At 38.1% G+C, this 21266-nt stretch overlaps 1 protein-coding gene across 1 annotated transcript in view; it reads left to right on the top strand.

The window, feature by feature from the left end:
• The window catches only part of USP14 (ubiquitin specific peptidase 14), a 54146-nt gene that overhangs the window by 26755 nt on the left and 6125 nt on the right, over window positions 1–21266 (top strand). Inside the window, exons 6-12 of the mRNA XM_045457148.1 lie at window positions 3754–3812; window positions 7159–7289; window positions 14195–14275; window positions 14651–14736; window positions 16324–16438; window positions 19614–19679; window positions 19828–19920. Of these exons, the coding sequence (XP_045313104.1) occupies window positions 3754–3812; window positions 7159–7289; window positions 14195–14275; window positions 14651–14736; window positions 16324–16438; window positions 19614–19679; window positions 19828–19920 (631 nt within the window). The remainder of the gene's footprint in view (window positions 1–3753; window positions 3813–7158; window positions 7290–14194; window positions 14276–14650; window positions 14737–16323; window positions 16439–19613; window positions 19680–19827; window positions 19921–21266) is intronic.

Raw genomic sequence — 21266 nt, 5'->3', positions numbered from 1 at the left:
TAACCAACACAGACAAACAGAATCCCATCAGCCTCTAAATATTCCCTCGTGACTCTCCCTTCCTGATGGCTGCCTCTACTTTGTGTTCAGAATAGTTAATGATAATGTGACTTCTAACCTCATGGATTAACTTTGCCTATTTGGAACTCTTTATAAGCAGAAACATGGATTGTGTTCATTTGGGTCTGGCTCATTAGTTTTGGCTTAACCTTGAGTGTGTAGTTGTAGTTTATGATCATGCTGTGTACTATGCCACTGTATGGATCTACTACACAGTATCTATTTTTCTGTTGATGAATGTTTGGGGTTAGCTGATGTATGATTGATTCTTGTATATCACAGATGATAGAAAAGTCAAAACGTCCTTTTTTTTTTTTTTTTGTAGGTGATAAAGTATAAAGTATAATAGACTAAAGCTTATTAATTACATTTGGATTTTCTATATCATGTAGTGTTTTTTTTTTAATTTTTTTTAACGTTTATTTATTATTGAAAGACAGAGAGAGACAGAGCGTGAGCAGGGGAGGGGCAGAGAGAGAGGGAGACACAGAATCTGAAGCAGGCTTCAGGCTCTAAACTGTCAGCACAGAGCCCGAGGCAGGGCTGGAACCCACCATCCACGAGATCATGACCTGAGCCTAAGTCGGACACTTAACCGGCTGAGCCACCCAGGCACCCCTCATTTGTTGTTTTTTTTTAATTTATTGACTTGGTAAAGACTTTCTTAGAAAAGGTACTCTTTTATTTTTTATCTTCTGTAAAACATCTTAGTGTTTCTGTTACATCTCTCTGTACTCTTGTCAGTTTTTCCTTTTATTTTCAAACAGTTTTTCTTTGTAAAGTTCAACTGTTAATGTTATTTGGCTTATTGGATGGTTTTACCTTAATTAGGAATTAAACGTTTTCTTGGTAGGGGCACCTGGGTGGCTCAGTCCATTAAGTGTCTGACTTCAGCTTAGGTCATGATCTCATGGTTCATGAGTTCTAGCCCCACATCGGGCTCTGTGCTGACAGCTCAGAGGCTGGAGCCTGCCTCAGATTTTGTGTCTCCCTCTCTCTGTCCCTCCTCTGCTCATGCTCATGCTTTGTCTCTCTCTCAAAAATAAATAAACATCAAAAAAAAATATATTTTTATTTTTATTTTTATTTATTGGTATAATGAGACGTTTGTGTGGGGAGATAGTATTAAATTATGCTTTTCCTATTCTTAGTGACTTAAAAGATAATTCATTAGTATAGCCTTTGCCATAAATATAGGGATATTTAGTTAGCAATGTTGTCCTGTAACTAGAAGTAAAATTCACTAACAACATGTTGTTATAAACTTGACTGATGTTTTGGGATACACTTGCTTTATTAGTACATTATTTTAACTTCAGAAGTGCCTTTTAAGAAGTTACAAACTAAGAGGGAAGCTATTATGATTTTCACTTTTTAAAATGAATATATATAATTTAGACATTGTTATGAATTGTGTACTGAAAAACTTAAAAACTTGAGTCATAGCAATTTCCAAAATAAATTAACAACTTTTCAGTTGGATATAATTTGACATTTTCTGTGACCTCTTTGATTGTTTACATAAGCACAGAAATTTTTTTACTTTATTTTTTTATTTTAGAGAAAGTACGCACACGAGCATGGGAGGGGGCAGAGGGGGTGGAGATAGAGAAAGAAAGAAAAAGAAAGAAAGAAAGGGAAAATCTTAATCAGTCTCCATGTTTAGCATGGAGCCTGACACAGGACTCGATCCCATAACCCTGGGATCAGCCAAAATCAAGTCAGATGGGTCAACTGAATGAGAGACCCAGGCGCCCCAAAGTTTTTTTTAATTTTTAAATAGAAATGTAATTTACATTGAGTAAATATCTTGTGTTTGGTGTGATCAGTTTTGATAAATGCAAGTATCTGTAACCCATTTTACAAATTACAGAACATTTCCCTCATCCCAGGAAGTTTTTATATTTCTACCTTTTCCTAGTCCTCATTCCCACCCACTACCCAACTCTGCAAGCAGCTACTGATCTCATATTAGTTTTGTGCATTCAGGAACTTAAATGTACAGAATGTATTTTTGGTTTGGCTTAGTTTAGTTAGCATAGTTTTTGAAATTCATCCATGTTACTGATGGTATTGATAGTTCTTATGGCTCTACATTCTTGCCAATCTTGGTTGATATCATTCTTTTTCATTTTAGTCCCTTCAGTGGGTGTGTGGTACATGAACATAGTTTTAATCATAGTGAATAGGCGGTCATTCTCTTGCCCCTCGGTGTTTGATATATGAATGATCATTTCTGATTCTGTGTCATAAGATGTATGAATAAATACCAGTTTATTTCCTTTGAATGGCCAGTCCTTTGTGCTGTTACAAATTAACTGAGAATTATAAATTGAAAGTGACTTTAGAAATTATTTAATAGAAACACCTCATTTTATAGGTAAGCAGACAGACTTGAAAATTAAAGGGACTTATTTATTGTTACATAGAAAGTTAATGCTGAATGTAGGTATATTGACTTTGATTTAATGTTTTTGATGTAATGCTTTTTTTTGTTATTTCTGAAATTGTGTTTTATTTTCTTTGTAATGGATATTACACGTGTACTTTTTTGTTTTGCAGTGTTTTCAGGAAATGTTTTTTTTTTTTAATTTTTTAAGTTTATTTATTTTGAGATAGAGGAGAGAATTCCAAGCAGGCTCTGCACTGTCAACGCTGAGCTCAACGTGGGGCTCAAAACTCAAAAAATGTGAGATCATGAGCTGAGCCAAAACTAAGAGTTGGTCGCTTAACGGGCTGAGCCACTAGGTGCCCCGGGAAATGTTTTTTTTAAAAGTAATTGTTGGCAGGGAGGGACGCCTGGGTGGCTCCGTTGGTTAAGCGTTGGACTTCTGCTCAGTTCATGATCTCACGGTTTGTGAGTTCAAACCCTGCATTGGGCTCTGTGCTGGCAGCTGAGAACCTGGAGCCTGCTTTGGATTCTGGGTCTCCCTCTCTGTCTGCCCCTCCCCTGCTCATGCTTTGTCTCTCTCTCTCTGTCTCAGAAATAAACATTAAAATAAATAAATAAATAAAGTGTTAAGAGAAAGAATTTAAAAGTAGTCTTCATTCATCTAATTCTTTTTTTCTTTAAAACAAACATTAAAAAAAGTTTTTTTTTTTTATTTTTGAGATAGAGATAAGAGCACGAGCTGAGGGGAGGGGCAGAGAGAGGAGACACAGAATCTGAAGCAGGCTCCAGGCTCTGAGAGGTCAGCACAGAGCCTGACGTGGGTCTTGAACCCACAAACTATGAGAGCATGACTGGAGCTGAAGTTAGATGCTTAACTCAATGAGCCACCCAGGCACCCCTTTTTTTTCCCTTTTTGAAATGTTTATTTTGGGAGCAGTGCATAGGGGAGGGGCAGGGAGAGGGGGAGAGAGAGAATCCTAAGCAGGCTCTATGCTGTCAGCGCAGAGCCTGGTGGAGGGCTCGATATCATGAACCGTGAGATCATGACCTGAGCCAAAACCAAGAGTCAGAGGCTCAACCGACTGAGCCACCCAGGCACCCCTAAATTCCCTTTTTTCTTAGTGTTCCTTTTTGTACATATAATTGTTAACGTAACAAGACCAAAAGAGGAGGAAATATAAAGGTGGGAACAACTCTGATAAACTTGCAGTTGAAGGTGTCATAAGCTCTTTTAACTAGTTTCTTCTCATTTGAGTTTCAGAATGAATCGAATCCTATTTAATTCTGCCTAATGTTCCTAGGTATGCAGGTGCCTTGAGAGCTTCAGGGGAAATGGCTTCAGCACAGTACATTACTGCAGGTCAGTATCTTAAAAATCCTTTTTTGAGAGGGCAGTGTAGTATTCATTAAGTTATTTTTCACTCAGTTTGTTTAGTAGCTTTCAATTTAAAAAATTGTTTTGTAAAACCTCGTCTCATTAAAATTGGAGTACTTATACTTACATTTTATTTTATTATCCAGATTATAAACCTTTGATGTCTGTCTTTTCTGACTAAGTCTTTCGGTTTTTTGGATTAAATTTAATTTTGGCTTTAGGTTCTATTAGTAAGACCTATCTCTGAGGATAGCAAGAGGTAGGTTTTATTATAGTTGATGCAGTCATTACAAGAGAGTCTAGTGTTAGTGTAAGGAAATGGTATATGAAATATGAGGAGAAACAAATTCTTAAAGCATGGGAATAACATTTCTTCATTACATGAGACCATGTATTCGGTCCCCATTCATTTTGGGACAGTTTTACAAGTGAATACTTTCTTAAGTCATTGGGTTAGATTGATAAAGTATTCTTATGGCTGTGCCTTTTTGTTTGTAACAGCTTTAACTAGATAAAATTCCCATTCCATACAATTTATGCACTTAAAGTGTACAATTCGTTGTCTTTTAGTATACTCACGGTTGTGCAGCCATCACCACAGGTCCATTTTAGAACATTTCATCGCTTTGAAAAAGAAACTCTGTAACCTTTCGCAGTCACCCTGTTTTCTGGTCTCCACCCCCCAGCCCTGTACAGCCACTCACCTACTGTCAGTCTCCATAAATTTGCCTATTCTGGACTTTTGACAAAAATGGAATTTACAATATGTGGTCTTTTTAGAGTGGCTTCTTTCACTATTTTCAAGGTTCATCCAGATTGTAGTATGTATGAGTGCTTGATTCCTTATTGCTGAAAAAGATGCTGTTGTAGGCATATATTGTATTTCCTTTGTCCTTTTATCAATGATAGACATTTGGGTGGTTTCCACTTTTGACTATTGTAGTATTGCTATTGTAAGTATTGCTAAAAACTTGTTCAAGGATTTCTGTGGACATGTTTTTATTTCTCTTGGGTATATATCTGTGAGTGGAATTGCTGGGTCGTATAGTAACTATACTTTAACCTTTTGAGGAATGCCAGACTGTTTTCCAAAGCAGCTGCATCATTTTATATTTCTCCCAGCATGAATAAGGGTTCCCATTTCTCTGTATTGTTGATAATACTTGGTATTGTCTGTTTTTGATTATAGCTAGCCTAGGGGTGTGAAGTGGTATCTCATTGTGGTCAGCTGTTAATTTGTAATACTATAAAAACAGTATGTTTCTTTGTGTCATTTGTAGTTAGAGGTTTTTCCTTTGACCATTTTTTTCCTGAAAGATTTATTGGAAGTTTTTAATGAGAAAAATATGATCATTTATATCTAGTTTACTTGTTTGCTTTTGTATCTACGAGTAACTTGGAATTTCAGCAACTTCTCCAGTATCCTCTAAGAGGCTTGTAGTATTGAGGAGATGAAAGATACTGTTTTTCATTTTTAAATTTTATTTTGTGCTAATTTTTTTTAATGTTTATTTTTAAAAGAGACCGAGTGTGTGCAGGGGAGGGGCAGAGAGAGAGGGAGACAAAGATTCTGAAGCAGGCTCCAGGCTATAACATGTTAGCCCAGAGCCTGACACAGGGCTCAGACTCAGAGTCACGAGATCATGACCTGAGCCAATATCAGGCGCTTAACCACCTGAGCTACCAGGTGCCCCTGTGCTAATTTTTTTTAATGTTTATTTATTTATTTTGAGAAAGAGAGTGTGTGAGCAGGGGAGGGCCAGAGAGAGAGGAGGGAGTGAGAAGCCCAAGCAGGCTCCTCACTGTCAGCACAGAGCCCGATATGGGGCTCGAACCCATGAAATGTGAGATCATGACCTGAGCTGAAACCAAGAGTCAGATGCTTAACTGACTGAGCCACCCAGGCACCCCTGTTTTGTGCTAAATTTAAATTTACAGAACAGTTACAAGAATTCACCAATTATTAACTTTTTGTCCTACCTAGATACCTGGCTCATCATTCTCTGTAACCATGTTTTTTTGTTTGTTTGTTTGTTTTGTTGTTTTTTTTTTTTTTTTTTGAACCTTCAAGAGTAAGGTATAGACATCACAGTTTATTCCTGAATACTTCAGTATGTATTTCCCAAGAATAAGGACATTCATAATCACAAGACAATTACCATTTTTCAAAATCTAGGGGTTTAACATGGATGAAGTACTCTAAAATACAGATTACTTAAATTTCGGCAGTTGATCCAGTATTGCCATTATAAAGTTCTTTGCTTTGGGAGCCAGTTTGGGATCATACATTGTATTCAGTTTTCATGTTTTACTAGTCTCTTAATGTATAGTGCATTTTTGATCTTTTTCTTTCAAACTAGTGAAATACTTTGAGATGCTCTGTTTATGGTATATATTAAATCTTAAACCATTGTTTATTTTGAGTAATGTGTACTTTATTAAAGTGTGCTATAATTTAGATTTTTTCTTTTAAAAATCATTAGCTTGGTAGTGATGATTAATTTTTGCTGTCTCTTGGAAAAACATTTTTAAACACCACGTTGTTTTATTCGGGAACATTTTATTGCACACTGGCTTTGTGCTTAGTATTTTCTGGGCTTCGGTTTGTATATACTAATGGTAGGTAACATTTCACATGTTAGTTAACGAAACGAGTCAAGATAGGCTAGACTAGCATTTTGCTGTACATGAAGTAAGAAGGGCACGGTATGATAGCCAGGGAGTCGGCAGAGCAGGAGTATTCTGAACTCCCAGAGCAGGGCTCAGTCTGTAATGACCATGAGATTTTATGAAAGTGAAAGAGGATAGCAGAGGAAAGATTTTGAAGAAGGCAAATTAGTTTTGGTTCTTAACTATTCAGTAGAGTTAGGATGTATGTTAAACATATTTTATTTAATATTTAGGAGTTGAGTAGTTGGGAACTAAGTACGGGCTTAAGGGGAGGTCGGTTGGGAGTGGTGGCCTGACAGTGGCATAGTACCAAAACAGTAACATCAGCCTGTTTGATCCCTAGACAAAGGTTATGTGTTCTCTGTGTTGAATGAATATACCGTGCTTTGTTTTGGAAGACAAAGGCTGGCAAGGAGAGAGAGACAGAGGGGCAGGGCTCAGAAGTTGTTTATAGTTAGTGCATTATAAAGTCTTCGGGTCAATTCTTTAAGATTTAAAAACAAATCTTTTTCTTATTGGGAATCTGAAAACTACAAAAAGAGTAGATATACTTAAAAGTACTCAGCAGTTTTGTGTTTGTATTAATCTAGAATTAATTTATAGTAACAAGTAATAAATGTGTTACTGTTTTACTAAAGCAGTGTTTGCTTTGCTTTTTAAGCCCTTAGAGATTTGTTTGATTCCATGGATAAAACGTCTTCTAGTATTCCACCTATTATCCTACTGCAGTTTTTACACATGGCTTTCCCACAGTTTGCGGAGAAGGGTGAACAAGGACAGTATCTTCAACAGGTAAACAGGGCAAAGTTCTGGGGTTTTCTTTTTTTTTTTTTTATTATATGAAATTTATTGTCAAATTGGTTTCCATACAACACCCAGTGCTCATCCCGAAAGGTGCCCTCCTCAATACCCATCACCCACCCTCTCCTCCCTCCCACCCCCCATCAACCCTCAGTTTGTTCTCAGTTTTTAACAGTCTCTTATGCTTTGGCTCTCTCCCACTCTAACCTCTTTTTTTTTTTCTTTTTTTTCTTTTTTCCTCCCCCTCCCCCATGGGTTCCTGTTAAGTTTCTCAGGCTCCACATAAGAGTGAAACCATTTGGTATCTGTCTTTCTCTGTATGGCTTATTTCACTTAGCATCACACTCTCCAGTTCCATCCACGTTGCTACAAAAGGCCATATTTCATTTTTTCTCATTGCCACGTAGTATTCCATTGTGTATATAAACCACAATTTCTTTATCCATTCATCAGTTGATGGACATTTAGGCTCTTTCCATAATTTGGCTATTGTTGAGAGTGCTGCTATGAACATTGGGGTACAAGTGCCCCTATGCATCAGTACTCCTGTATCCCTCGGGTAAATTCCTAGCAGTGCTATTGCTGGGTCATAGGGTAGGTCTATTTTTAATTTTCTGAGGAACCTCCACACTGCTTTCCAGAGCGGCTGCACCAATTTGCATTCCCACCAACAGTGCAAGAGGGTTCCCGTTTCTCCACATCCTCTCCAGCATCTATAGTCTCCTGATTTGTTCATTTTGGCCACTCTGACTGGCGTGAGGTGATACCTGAGTGTGGTTTTGATTTGTATTTCCCTGATAAGGAGCGACGCTGAACATCTTTTCATGTGCCTGTTGGCCATCCGGATGTCTTCTTTAGAGAAGTGTCTATTCATGTTTTCTGCTCATTTCTTCACTGGGTTATTTGTTTTTTGGGTGTGGAGTTTGGTGAGCTCTTTATAGATTTTGGATACTAGCCCTTTGTCCGATATGTCATTTGCAAATATCTTTTCCCATTCCGTTGGTTGCCTTTTAGTCTTGTTGGTTGTTTCCTTTGCTGTGCAGAAGCTTTTAATCTTCATAAGGTCCCAGTAATTCACTTTTGCTTTTAATTCCCTTGCCTTTGGGGATGTGTCGAGTAAGAGATTGCTACGGCTGAGGTCAGAGAGGTCTTTTCCTGCTTTCTCCTCTAAGGTTTTGATGGTTTCCTGTCTCACATTCAGGTCCTTTATCCATTTTGAGTTTATTTTTGTGAATGGTGTGAGAAAGTGGTCTAGTTTCAACCTTCTGCATGTTGCTGTCCAGTTCTCCCAGCACCAGCACCATTTGTTAAAGAGGCTGTCTTTTTTCCATTGGATGTTCTTTCCTGCTTTGTCGAAGATGAGTTGGCCATACGTTTGTGGGTCTAGTTCTGGGGTTTCTATTCTATTCCATTGGTCTATGTGTCTGTTTTTGTGCCAATACCATGCTGTCTTGATGATTACAGCTTTGTAGTAGAGGCTAAAGTCTGGGATTGTGATGCCTCCTGCTTTGGTCTTCTTCTTCAAAATTCCTTTGGCTATTCGGGGCCTTTTGTGGTTCCATATGAATTTTAGGATTGCTTGTTCTAGTTTCGAGAAGAATGCTGGTGCAATTTTGATTGGGATTGCATTGAATGTGTAGATCGCTTTGGGTAGTATTGACATTTTGACAATATTTATTCTTCTAATCCATGAGCAGGGAATGTCTTTCCATTTCTTTAAATCTTCTTCAGTTACCTTCATAAGCTTTCTATAGTTTTCAGCATACAGATCCTTTACATCTTTGGTTAGATTTATTCCTAGGTATTTTATGCTTCTTGGTGCAATTGTGAATGGGATCAGTTTCTTTATTTGTCTTTCTGTTGCTTCATTGTTAGTGTATAAGAATGCAACTGATTTCTGTACATTGATTTTGTATCCTGCAACTTTGCTGAATTCATGTATCAATTCTAGCAGACTTTTGGTGGAGTCTATCGGATTTTCCACGTATAATATCATGTCATCTGCAAAAAGCGAAAGCTTGATTTCATCTTTGCCAATTTTGATGCCTTTGATCTCCTTTTGTTGTCTGATTGCTGATGCTAGAACTTCCAGCACTATGTTAAACAACAGCGGTGAGAGTGGGCATCCCTGTCGTGTTCCTGATCTCAGGGAAAAAGCTCTCAGTTTTTCCCCGTTGAGGATGATGTTAGCTGTGGGCTTTTCATAAATGGCTTTTATGATCTTTAAGTATGTTCCTTCTATCCCGACTTTCTCAAGGGTTTTTATTAAGAAAGGGTGCTGGATTTTGTCAAAGGCCTTTTCTGCATCGATTGACAGGATCATATGGTTCTTCTCTTTTTTTTTTGTTAATGTGATGTATCACGTTGATTGATTTGCGAATGTTGAACCAGCCCTGCATCCCAGGAATGAATCCCACTTGATCATGGTGAATAATTCTTTTTATATGCTGTTGAATTCGATTTGCTAGTATCTTATTGAGAATTTTTGCATCCATATTCATCAGGGATATTGGCCGGTAGTTCTCTTTTTTTACTGGGTCTCTGTCTGGTTTAGGAATCAAAGTAATACTGGCTTCATAGAATGAGTCTGGAAGTTTTCCTTCCCTTTCTATTTCTTGGAATAGCTTGAGAAGGATAGGTATTATCTCTGCTTTAAACGTCTGGTAGAACTCCCCTGGGAAGCCATCTGGTCCTGGACTCTTATTTGTTGGGAGATTTTTGATAACCGATTCAATTTCTTCGCTGGTTATGGGTCCGTTCAAGCTTTCTATTTCCTCCTGATTGAGTTTTGGAAGAGTGTGGGTGTTCAGGAATTTGTCCATTTCTTCCAGGTTGTCCAATTTGTTGGCATATAATTTTTCATAGTATTCCCTGATAATTGTTTGTATCTCTGAGGGATTGGTTGTAATAATTCCATTTTCATTCATGATTTTATCTATTTGGGTCATCTCCCTTTTCTTTTTGAGAAGCCTGGCTAGAGGTTTGTCAATTTTGTTTATTTTTTCAAAAAACCAACTCTTGGTTTCGTTGATCTGCTCTACAGTTTTTTTAGACTCTATATTGTTTATTTCTGCTCTGATCTTTATTATTTGTCTTCTTCTGCTGGGTTTAGGCTGCCTTTGCTGTTCTGCTTCTATTTCCTTTCGGTGTGCTGTTAGATTTTGTATTTGGGATTTTTCTTGTTTCTTGAGATAGGCCTGGATTGCAATGTATTTTCCTCTCAGGACTGCCTTCGCTGCGTCCCAAAGCGTTTGGATTGTTGTATTTTCATTTTCGTTTGTTTCCATATATTTTTTAATTTCTTCTCTAATTGCCTGGTTGACCCACTCATTCGTTAGTAGGGTGTTCTTTAACCTCCATGCTTTTGGAGGTTTTCCAGACTTTTTTCTGTGGTTGATTTCAAGCTTCATAGCATTGTGGTCTGAAAGTATGCATGGTATAATTTCAATTCTGGTAAACTTATGAAGGGCTGTTTTGTGACCCAGTATATGATCTATCTTGGAGAATGTTCCATGTGCACTCGAGAAGAAAGTATATTCTGTTGCTTTGGGATGCAGAGTTCTAAATATATCTGTCAAGTCCATCTGATCCAATGTCTCATTCAGGGCCCTTGTTTCTTTACTGACCGTGTGTCTAGATGATCTATCCATTTCTGTAAGTGGGGTGTTAAAGTCCCCTGCAATGACCACATTCTTATCAATAAGGTTGCTTATGTTTATGAGTAGTTGTTTTATATATTTGGGGGCTCCGGTATTCGGCGCATAGACATTTATAATTGTTAGCTCTTCCTGATGGATAGACCCTGTAACTATTATATAATGTCCTTCTTCATCTCTTGTTACAGCCTTTAATTTAAAGTCTAGTTTGTCTGATATAAGTATGGCTACTCCAGCTTTCTTTTGGCTTCCAGTAGCATGATAAATAGTTTTCCATCCCCTCACTCTCAATCTAAAGGTGTCCTCAGGTCTAAAATGAGTCTCTTGTAGACAGCAAATAGATGGCTCTTGTTTTTTTATCCATTCTGATACCCTATGTCTTTTGGTTGGCGCATTTAATCCATTTACATTCAGTGTTATTATAGAAAGATACGGGTTTAGAGTCATTGTGATGTCTGTATGTTTTATGCTTGTAGTGATGTCTCTGGTATTTTGTCTCACAGGGTCCCCCTTAGGATCTCTTGTAGGGCTGGTTTAGTGGTGACAAATTCCTTCAGTTTTTGTTTGTTTGGGAAGACCTTTATCTCTCCTTCTATTCTAAATGACAGACTTGCTGGATAAAGGATTCTCGGCTGCATATTTTTTCTGTCTAGCACACTGAAGATCTCGTGCCAATTCTTTCTGGCCTGCCAAGTTTCAAAAGAGAGATCAGTCACGAGTCTTATAGGTCTCCCTTTATATGTGAGGGCACGTTTACCCCTTGCTGCTTTCAGAATTTTCTCTTTATCCTTGTATTTTGCCAGTTTCACTATGATATGTCGTGCAGAGGATCGATTCAAGTTACGTCTGAAGGGAGTTCTCTGTGCCTCTTGGATTTCAATGCCTTTTTCCTTCCCCAGTTCAGGGAAGTTCTCAGCTATAATTTCTTCAAGTACCCCTTCAGCACCTTTCCCTCTCTCTCTTCCTCCTCTGGGATACCAATTATGCGTATATTATTTCTTTTTAGTGTATCACTTAGTTCTCTAATTTTCCCCTCATACTCCTGGATTTTTTTCTCTCTCTTTTTCTCAGCTTCTTCTTTTTCCATAACTTTATCTTCTAGTTCACCTATTCTCTCCTCTGCCTCTTCAATCCGAGCTGTGGTGGTTTCCATTTTGTTTTTGCATTTCATTTAAAGCGTTTTTCAGCTCCTCGTGACTGTTCCTTAGTCCCTTGATCTCTGTAGCAAGAGATTCTCTGCTGTCCTCTATACTGTTTTCAAGCCCAGCGATTAATTTTATGACTATTATTCTAAATTCACTTTCTGTTATATTATTTAAATCCTTTTTGATCAGCTCATTAGCTGTTGTTATTTCCTGGAGATTCTTCTGAGGGGAATTCTTCCATTTGGTCATTTTGGATATTCCCTGGTGTGGTGAGGACCTGCAGGGCACTTCCCCTGTGCTGTGGTGTATAACTGGAGTTGGTGGGCGGAGTCGCAGTCCGACCTGATGTCTGCCCCCGGCCCACCGCTGGGGCCACAGTCAGACTGGTGTGTGCCTTCTCTTCCCCTCTCCTAGGGGCGGGATTTACTGTGGGGTGGCGTGGCCCGTCTGGGCTACTTGCACCCTGCCAGGCTTGTGATGCTGGGGATCTGGCGTATTAGCTGGGGTGGGTAGGCAAGGTGCACAGGGGCAGGAGGGGCAGGCTTAGCTCGCTTCTCCTTAGGTGGTCCACTTCAGGAGGGTCCCTGTGGCAGCGGGAGGGAGTCAGATCCGCTGCCGGAGGTTTGGCTCCTCCGCAGAAGCACAGAGTTGGGTGTTTGCGCGGAGTGAGCAAGTTCCCTGGCAGGAACTGGTTCTCTTTGGGATTTTGGCGGGGGGATGGGCGGGGGAGATGGCGCTGGCGAGCGCCTTTGTTCCCCACCAAACTGAGCTCTGTCGTCCAGGGGCTCAGCAGCTCTCCCTCCCTTTGTCCTCCAGCCTTCCCGCTTTCCGAGCAGAGCTGTTAACTTATGACCTCCCAGACGCTAAGTTGCGCTTGCTGTCGGAACACAGTCCGTCAGGCCCCTCAGCTTTTGCCCGCCAGACTCGGGGCTCTGCTTGGCCGGCGAGCCGCCCCTCCGCCCCGGCTCCCTCCCGCCAGTCCGTGGAGCGCGCACCGCCTTGCCGCCCTTCCTACCCTCTTCCGTGGGCCTCTCGTCTGCGCTTGGCTCCGGCGACTCCGTTCTGCTAATCCTCTGGCGGTTTTCTGGGTTATTTAGGCAGGTGTAGGTGGAATCTAAGTGATCAGCAGGACGCGCGGTGAGCCCAGCGTCCTCCTACGCCGCCATCTTCCCTAAGTACCAGTTCTGGGGTTTTCATTGTGTAAATGTAAAACTTAGGTGTTATACACTTACCATATGTATTTGCATTTCCAAATACACTCCAGTTATCAGTCCTCTGTGGTTCATACTATCATTATCTTTTGCCTGGAGTGGTCTGGTAATTGATCATCTCACTTCTGCTTTTGTCCGTCTTTTTGCGGGTTTCTCCACACAACCTTTTAGAGTCCTTAAACTGTTATTAAGGAATAATCCTTGGTCCCTTGTTGATTGCCTCTTAGTGATTTTCTATCCCAGTCCTGAATAATCTTATTCCTGGCTACCTCCCTGAGCTCATCATGTACCACTCTCACCCTTGCTTACTTTGGCTCTCCTGTACACTCACTGGCTTCCTTGCTATTTTTTAAACCCTCCACATACCCTCTTTCTGCAGGGTCTTTGCTCTTCTTTCTTTAGCTTACAGATAAGTGCATGGCTTGCTTCCTCATATCGTTTGGGTCTTCCGGCTCAAATGTCAAGGCATCAGAGAAGCTTTCTTGACTATCCTATTGAAATAGCACACTTCCTTTCACCTCATCACTTTCTGCTCCCATATTTTTTTTTCTTCTTCATAACTTCTCTTTAGGTGAATTTATGTTATATTTTATTTATATCCCCCTTGAGAACTTCTTCTGTTTTGGTCACGGCTGTGTTTATTCTTAGTGTCTAAAACAGTGTTTAGCATAAGGAAGAGATCAGTGAACCTCTCTTGAATGAATGAATGTTCTGGAATTCTTTGCTTTGAAGATCATATAATATCTCATTTGACTTAATATTTTTAAATAAAAAAAATAGCTTTATTCACCTTCCCTAAGGAAACAATACTTCTTTTGGAAGACTCTTATAGGTAAAACACTGTCACAGCCAGGATTATTTACTGTGTCATTTTTAAATTACAGGATGCTAATGAATGTTGGATACAAATGATGCGAGTATTGCAACAAAAATTGGAAGCTATAGAAGACGATTCTGTTAAAGAGGTGATTGAAATCTATTTGTGCTTATAGACTTCCATTATACCTTGATTTCCCCCTACTCACCAATCCCAAAGGCTTGAAATAAATTCATCTTAATAGATACACATGTACTTGAATACTTGAACATGCTCAGTCTGTAGTTGGAATTTGAAAGCTTGCATTTGACACTTGAATTCAGTGTATTATTTATTAAACATAGAAGATACTATTGAGCATCTGTAGTTTTTTGGTGATATTTTTTGAATAAAAGGATTTTACAGAAGGGGCTTACATTTTAAAAAGCTTAAATATGTATTTACAAAATTGGGTTATGTGGGAAGAAATACACACTAGTATCTATATAAAGTAAATTTGGAATTTTTGTTTTAATTTTTGCAGACAGATTCTTCATCTGCATCAGCAGTGACACCTTCTAAAAAGAAAAGCTTAATTGATCAGTTCTTCGGAGTTGAGTTTGAAACTACGTATCCTTATGAGCCAAGATTTGTAGAGGCTGTACTCATAACTTACTAGAAGTAGATGGGTATCAGTAGCATTGTTGACTGATTGGAGTGGTGGGTGGGGTATGAAGAAAAATTCTTCAGAGGCTTTATGCCTGAAAAATATGGTGAAACTTAGGAATTTGGAAAAGTATCCCCATTAGAGTAATCCTAATGTTTAGGTAAGTATCTACTTTAATAAGGATATTCATTATTTTTTCCTAAGTATATCTTTAGCGGAGTCAACCTCATTAATTCACTTCATAGAGAATTTTTTTTTTTTTTTTTTTACTTCATAGGGAATTAATTTTTTAATTGTATGAAACAATGTATCAGCCAAATTGTATACATGAGATTGAGCCAATAAAACATGAATTCATGAATTTAGGGAAGGCCTATTTTCTAGGTCATGGGTAGAAACTTAATGATTTCTGTTTATGTACCTTAGTGTTAAAACCATTCAATACTATGAGTACCAATGTATATTTGTTGAGAGTTTATCCTTTTATACACTCATTACTCATATTGTTGGTAAGTGAATGGAGCACTTTTAAGTATGTTGAAATGAATCTACTTGGAAACCAAAATGTTTTAAATACCAGTGTATGATGCTATTTTTTTTTAAATTCCAGTATAGTTATAACATACAATGTTATATTAGTTTCAAGTGTATGATATAGTGATTCAGCAGTTCTACACATTACTCAGTGCTCATTTTCCTATTTCACCCACCTCCCCTCTAGTAACCATCAGTTTGTTCTCTATAGCTAAGAAGAGTCTGTTTCTTAGTTTGTCTCTTTGTTCATTTGATTTTGTTTCTTAAATTCCACGAGTGAAATCATACAGTATGTGTCTTTTTCTGACTGACTTATTTCACTTAACGTAATACCCTCTAGCTCCATTCATGTTGTTGCAGATTGCAAGATATCAGTCTTTTTTTTTTTTGTGGCTGAATAATATTCCATTGTGTATATATAACACATTTTTATCCATTCCTCCATCAACAGACACTTGGGCTGTTTCCATAATTTGGCTATTGTAAATAATGCAGTAAACATGGGGGTGCCTATATGTCTTTTCAAATTAGCGTTTCCATATTCTGTGGATAAATACCTAGTAGTGGAATTCCTGGATCATATGGTTGTTCTGTACTGTGTTCCACAGTGGCTGCACCTGTTTGCATTTCCACCAGCAGTTCATGAGAGTTCCTTTTTCTTCACATTCTTGCCAGCACTTGTCATTTTAGCCATTCTGACAGATGTGAGGTGATATTGTGGGTTTGATTTGCATTCTCCTGATGATTAGTGATGCTGAACATCTTTTCATGTGTTGGCTGTCTGTATATCTGCTTTGGAGAAATGTCTATGTCTTCTGCCCATTTTTAATTGAATTATTATTATTTTTTGGTGTTGTATAAGTTCTTCATATGTTTTGGATACTAACCCTTTATCAGATTTGTCATTTGCAAATAGTGATGCTATTAATTTTAATAGCATTAGGATAATTTATTATATTCAGGATTATGTAACAAAGTGAATGCCTGTTGGTATATTCCTTATCTTATTTCTCAAGCATGAAATGTACAGAATCTGAAGAAGAAGAAGTCACTAAAGGGAAGGAAAATCAGCTTCAGCTTAGCTGTTTTATCAATCAAGAAGTCAAGTATCTTTTTACAGGACTTAAATTGGTAAGTTCAGTTACAGTTGATCTTAATTGTAAATGGATTCTCTATTGGCAGATACACCTACTTAGCTAAAATTTATTTATACCTCTAATATCAATACTTGTGGTGCTTTCATAGTCATTTGTAGACATGTTCCATAGTGGCAAAAATTTTGAGTTAATGGACACAGTTTCACCTGAGGTCCAAAAAGGTGATGCTCTGTCATCTAGTTTCAACTCATGAAATAAGCAAGTGTCCTTTTGCAGTAATTTTAGTACCACAAATTTTTTTTTTTTTTTTCATTTTGTGCTTTTTGTTGGTGATGTGCTGTTTAGAGTGGCCTTGAGCCAAAGTGCTGAAGTGCTGTCTAGTGTTCTGAGGCCAAGAAGACTGTGTGTGAATGTTTGTTAGATAAGCCTTAAGGAGAAAATAATGTTTGTTAGATAAGCTTTGTTTAGGGATGAATTAGAGTGTAGTTGGCTGTGAAGACGATAATGTGTCAACGTATCATTTAATGGAAACACACATAACCACAAGGTTGTGTATTATGTGCGTGATAGGTTGACAAAAATGTTGTGACCAGAGGCTTGTAGGAGGCCTTTGAGGGTATTATGATGAGGGCGTATGAGTAATGATGAGTATAAACTGGGATTACTGTTCAAATCAGGCCTAGTGGGTCCTCTGCCACTGCACCAGTATTACAGTTGAGGCCCCAGAATGTAAGTGACTTAATTGGTTTGTGGCAGAGCCGGGTCTAGAACTTGATACTGTCATTATCCAGTTAGTATTCTTTCACCATTTCCATATTATAGAATGTATGCTTTAATGAGAAGATTGATAAAATTTAACAGTTTTGCTTGCTAATTTAGTACTTTGATTTGGTTTGGGAAATATGTACATGTCTTGAAGATAGGCAATGAATTGAGGCAGGGATTGCATTGATAAACAAGATCATTTGTCATCAGGGAGTTCCCATCTATAGTTTGGGATAAGATTGGCTAGGGAAGGGGTTGGTAAATGTGGACATAAGAGGCAAGTACTAATATTCTCTGCTCTGTGATACTGAAGGGGAGTTGTAATGAGGCCTAATGGCTTTTAAGAGAAGTTTATTTTAAAAGCTTACAAATAATAGCTAATAAGAGTCCTATAATAAATCATGATGTGCAAGTTTCAAGGTATCAAATGAAGTATAAATGTAATTGGAGAGTGTAGAAGGGAATGGAATGTTTTGGCAGGAACTCTCCAGGACGATATTTTCTTCATAATTTTATAAAATTCTGGAAAAGCTAAATGTGCTTGGCTCTTCTAGATGATAGTGGATTGATAATTCATATAGCTTACCTGATGAATAACATCATGCCAGATAGGCTTTCTTGAAAAGCATGTATTTTTCAGATACTGTATTGTCTTGCCCATTTTTATAATAATTTCTAAAAAATGTGTATTTATTTATTGAGAGAGAGAGAGGCAGAGAGAGGGAGACAGAATTCCAAGCAGGCTTCGCACTACCAGCACAGAGCCTGACATAGGGCTCAAACCCACGAACCATGAGATCATGATCTGAGCTGAAATTAAGAGTCAGACGCTTAACCAACTGAGCCACTCAGGCACCCCATGTTGCCTGTTTTTTAGATGCTTTATTATCGTTTGTTCTGATTATTCTAGAGTAATTTGGCTCCATATTTCTTTACCATTTTTGCTGATGAACAAACTTGATTAAGTGTTAAAAAGCTACTTTTGTAATATGATTAGTAATGTTTAAAAATTAAAATATTTTACATAAGTAATTTTATAGTAAACATTAACAGTAAATTGTTTTAAATGTCTTGTATATTAAATGTTCTTATGAAGCAGAGCACATTAGTGTTTTTTTGATATGAACAATAATAGTAACTAATGTTTATTGAACATAGAATATATGCCAAATGGTTGTGCATGTTTTCTACACATTCTGACTCATGTAATTCTAACAGCACTATGATATATATGTGGTTGTTGTTAGCATTTCCATATGATGTGCAGAGGGGTAGCTGCCTTGCTGAGCATCACATAGGCTGTAAGAAATGGAAAAGCAGACATGATGGTTAAGATATGTAAAATGGCTTTCCACATATGTTAGATTAACAGGTTTTCTCTGTGATGACTTTTCTCATATTTAATAGTAATTGGTTCTGGAAGGTTTTTATACATAAAGCATAAAGAACAAGGATTCTCTACATTTTCTTAATTGTCCTTTAATAGGAGTATTCTGATTGTATGTAGACAGAAGCCATAAAAGGCTTTTTTATATTATATAAAATACAGTGTAAACTCAGAATATGAGCAACATTTGGGTCACAATTTAAAAACTTCAAACGTTATTTACATTCTGAGGAGTTCACACTAGTATAAATTATTTGATGCCTTTTCAGAACTGAACCAAATCTAAAGGCCTTCGTACATTGTCTTCATTTAGATAATTTTTCGGTGGTATAAATCCATGTTCATATGTTGTCTAACAGAATTAAAAGTACATTTCAGGGGTGCCTGGCTGGCATGTGATTCTTTTTTTAGGGGCACCTGGGTGGCTCAGTCGGTTGGGCGTCCCGACTTCGGCTCAGGTCATGATCGCCCGCTCTGTGAGTTCTAGCCCCGCGTCGGGCTCTGTCCTGACAGCTCAGAGCCTGGAGCCTGCTTCGGATTCTGTGTCTCCCTCTCTCTCTGGCCCTCTGTCTCTCTGTCTCTCTGTCTCTCTCTGTCTCTCTCTGTCTCGTTCATGCTCTGTCTCTCTCTGTCTCAAAAATAAAAGAAAAATAAATGTTTAAAAAAAAATTAAAAAAAAAATTTTTTTTTAACGTTTGTTTATTATTGAGAGACAGAGACAGAGTGTGAGTAGGGGAGGGGCAAAGAGAGAGGGAGACACAGAATCTGAAGCAGCCTCCAGGCCCTGAGCTATCAGCACAGAGCCCGACGTGGGGCTTGAACTCACAAACTGCGAGATCATGACCTGAGCCGAAGTCTTAAGCTTAACCGACTGAACCACCCAGTCACCCCTGGCATGTGATTCTGGATCCCCAAGGTCACGAGTTCAATTCCCACTTTGGGCATAGAACTTATTTAAAAAAAAAAAGTGTGATTCTATATTGCAGAAAAAAAATTTTTAAACTAAAAATGTTTGGTCTTCTGTTATGTTCCTTTTTTTTTTTTTTTTTTTTTGTAGCGACTTCAGGAAGAAATCACCAAACAGTCTCCGACATTGCAAAGAAATGCTTTATACATCAAATCTGTAAGTTGTGCATTCCTTTTGAAATTGAATCCATTTTGATGAAAGGTTTCCAGTTAATTAATGTTACCCAGTCTTTGTACCAAACCAAGGAATTAAAAACCTGTGTGTTATTTGCATGTGATAGGATTTCTTTATTTTTGCTCCTCAGTCTAAGATCAGCCGACTACCTGCGTACTTGACTATTCAGATGGTCCGATTTTTTTATAAAGAGAAGGAATCTGTGAATGCTAAAGTTCTTAAGGTTAGTAATGAGCTTCAGTATAATAAAATACTGTAATTCTTTGATAGAAATCCCTGACTTAAAGGTTTCTTTATTCCTTTAGGGATAAACTTCAAAATACTGTAAGGGAAGTTATTAACATTAGATAAGTGGTTCTTAATTAACCAAGACTATGTATTGGAATTATCTATTGTCCTTTTTCTTAAAAAAATTTTTTTTGTGTGTTTATTTATATTTTTGAGGGAGAGAGAGACAGACAGAGCGTGAGTGTGGGAGGGGCAGAAAGAGAGGGAGACACAGAATTGAAGCAGGCTCCAGGCTCCGAGCTGTCAGCACAGAGCCCGACACGGGGCTTGAACCTGTGAACCTCGAGATCATTACCTGAGCCGAAGTTGGACACTCAATCGACTGAGCCACCCAAGCGCTCCTATCCTTTTTCTTTTAAATCATTCATACACATGCCTGATTTTTACCACCAGCACCCACAGCATTTGATTAAGTAGGCCCTGAGGTCTTACAATTTTTTGAAAGATTCCCAGTTAATTCTGATGGTTGCCCTTCACTCTCCCAGAAACACTGCTCTAGAGCAGATCCTCAACTCCATAGATACTGACCCAGCAGTATTATAACACACTACACTCTCTAGTGCAGTAATTATAATCTTTTCAGTAAGAGCCCAGCCTTAAGAACTGTTTTATGGAACTGTAGCTCTGCTACATATCCACAGTCCTTGATCCTTGGGAGACAGCTGAAATTCTTAATACAATTTTAGATATACTTAGTGTTACATGATAGGGTCAAATGTAGTTGGAAGTATTTACTAGTGTTAACTATAAATATGTATTAATATTTAGTTATTAAACTACCACTTATTTCTGTGTAAAGGAATATTTCAAGTTACAAAGAGTCATTAAGTGACCCCATTTGTAAACTGATTTCCATTGTCCATTATAAGTGTCAATTATTTTCACAGCAACTGATCTAATTTTTTTTTTTTTTTTAAAGTTTATTTTGAGAGAGCAAGAGCACGCACAAGCAGGGGAGGGGCAGAGAGAGAGAGAGAGAGAGAGGGAGAAACACAATCAAAGCGGGCTCCAGGCTCTGAGCTGTCAGCGTAGAACCCGATGTAGGGCTCAAATCCACAAATTGTGAGATTATAACCTGAGCTGAAGTTGGACGCTTAACTGACTGAGCCGTCCAGGTGCCCGTGATCTAATGTTTTTGAAATGCTTCTTTTGTCATGTAAATTTTGGTAACTCCTCTGTGGTTAATGTTATGGGTTAGAATATTGGGGGGAAAAAGGTGAAAATTTTTTTTTTTTACCTTAAAAAGTTAGGACCCAGGTGCCTGGCTGGCTTAGTTGGTAG

This window comes from Leopardus geoffroyi, chromosome D3 (genome assembly GCF_018350155.1).
Source record: "Leopardus geoffroyi isolate Oge1 chromosome D3, O.geoffroyi_Oge1_pat1.0, whole genome shotgun sequence".
Classification (NCBI taxonomy): domain Eukaryota; kingdom Metazoa; phylum Chordata; class Mammalia; order Carnivora; family Felidae; genus Leopardus; species Leopardus geoffroyi.
The sequence above is the reverse complement of the archived record's forward strand: the minus strand, read 5'-3'. Positions and strand labels throughout refer to the sequence as shown.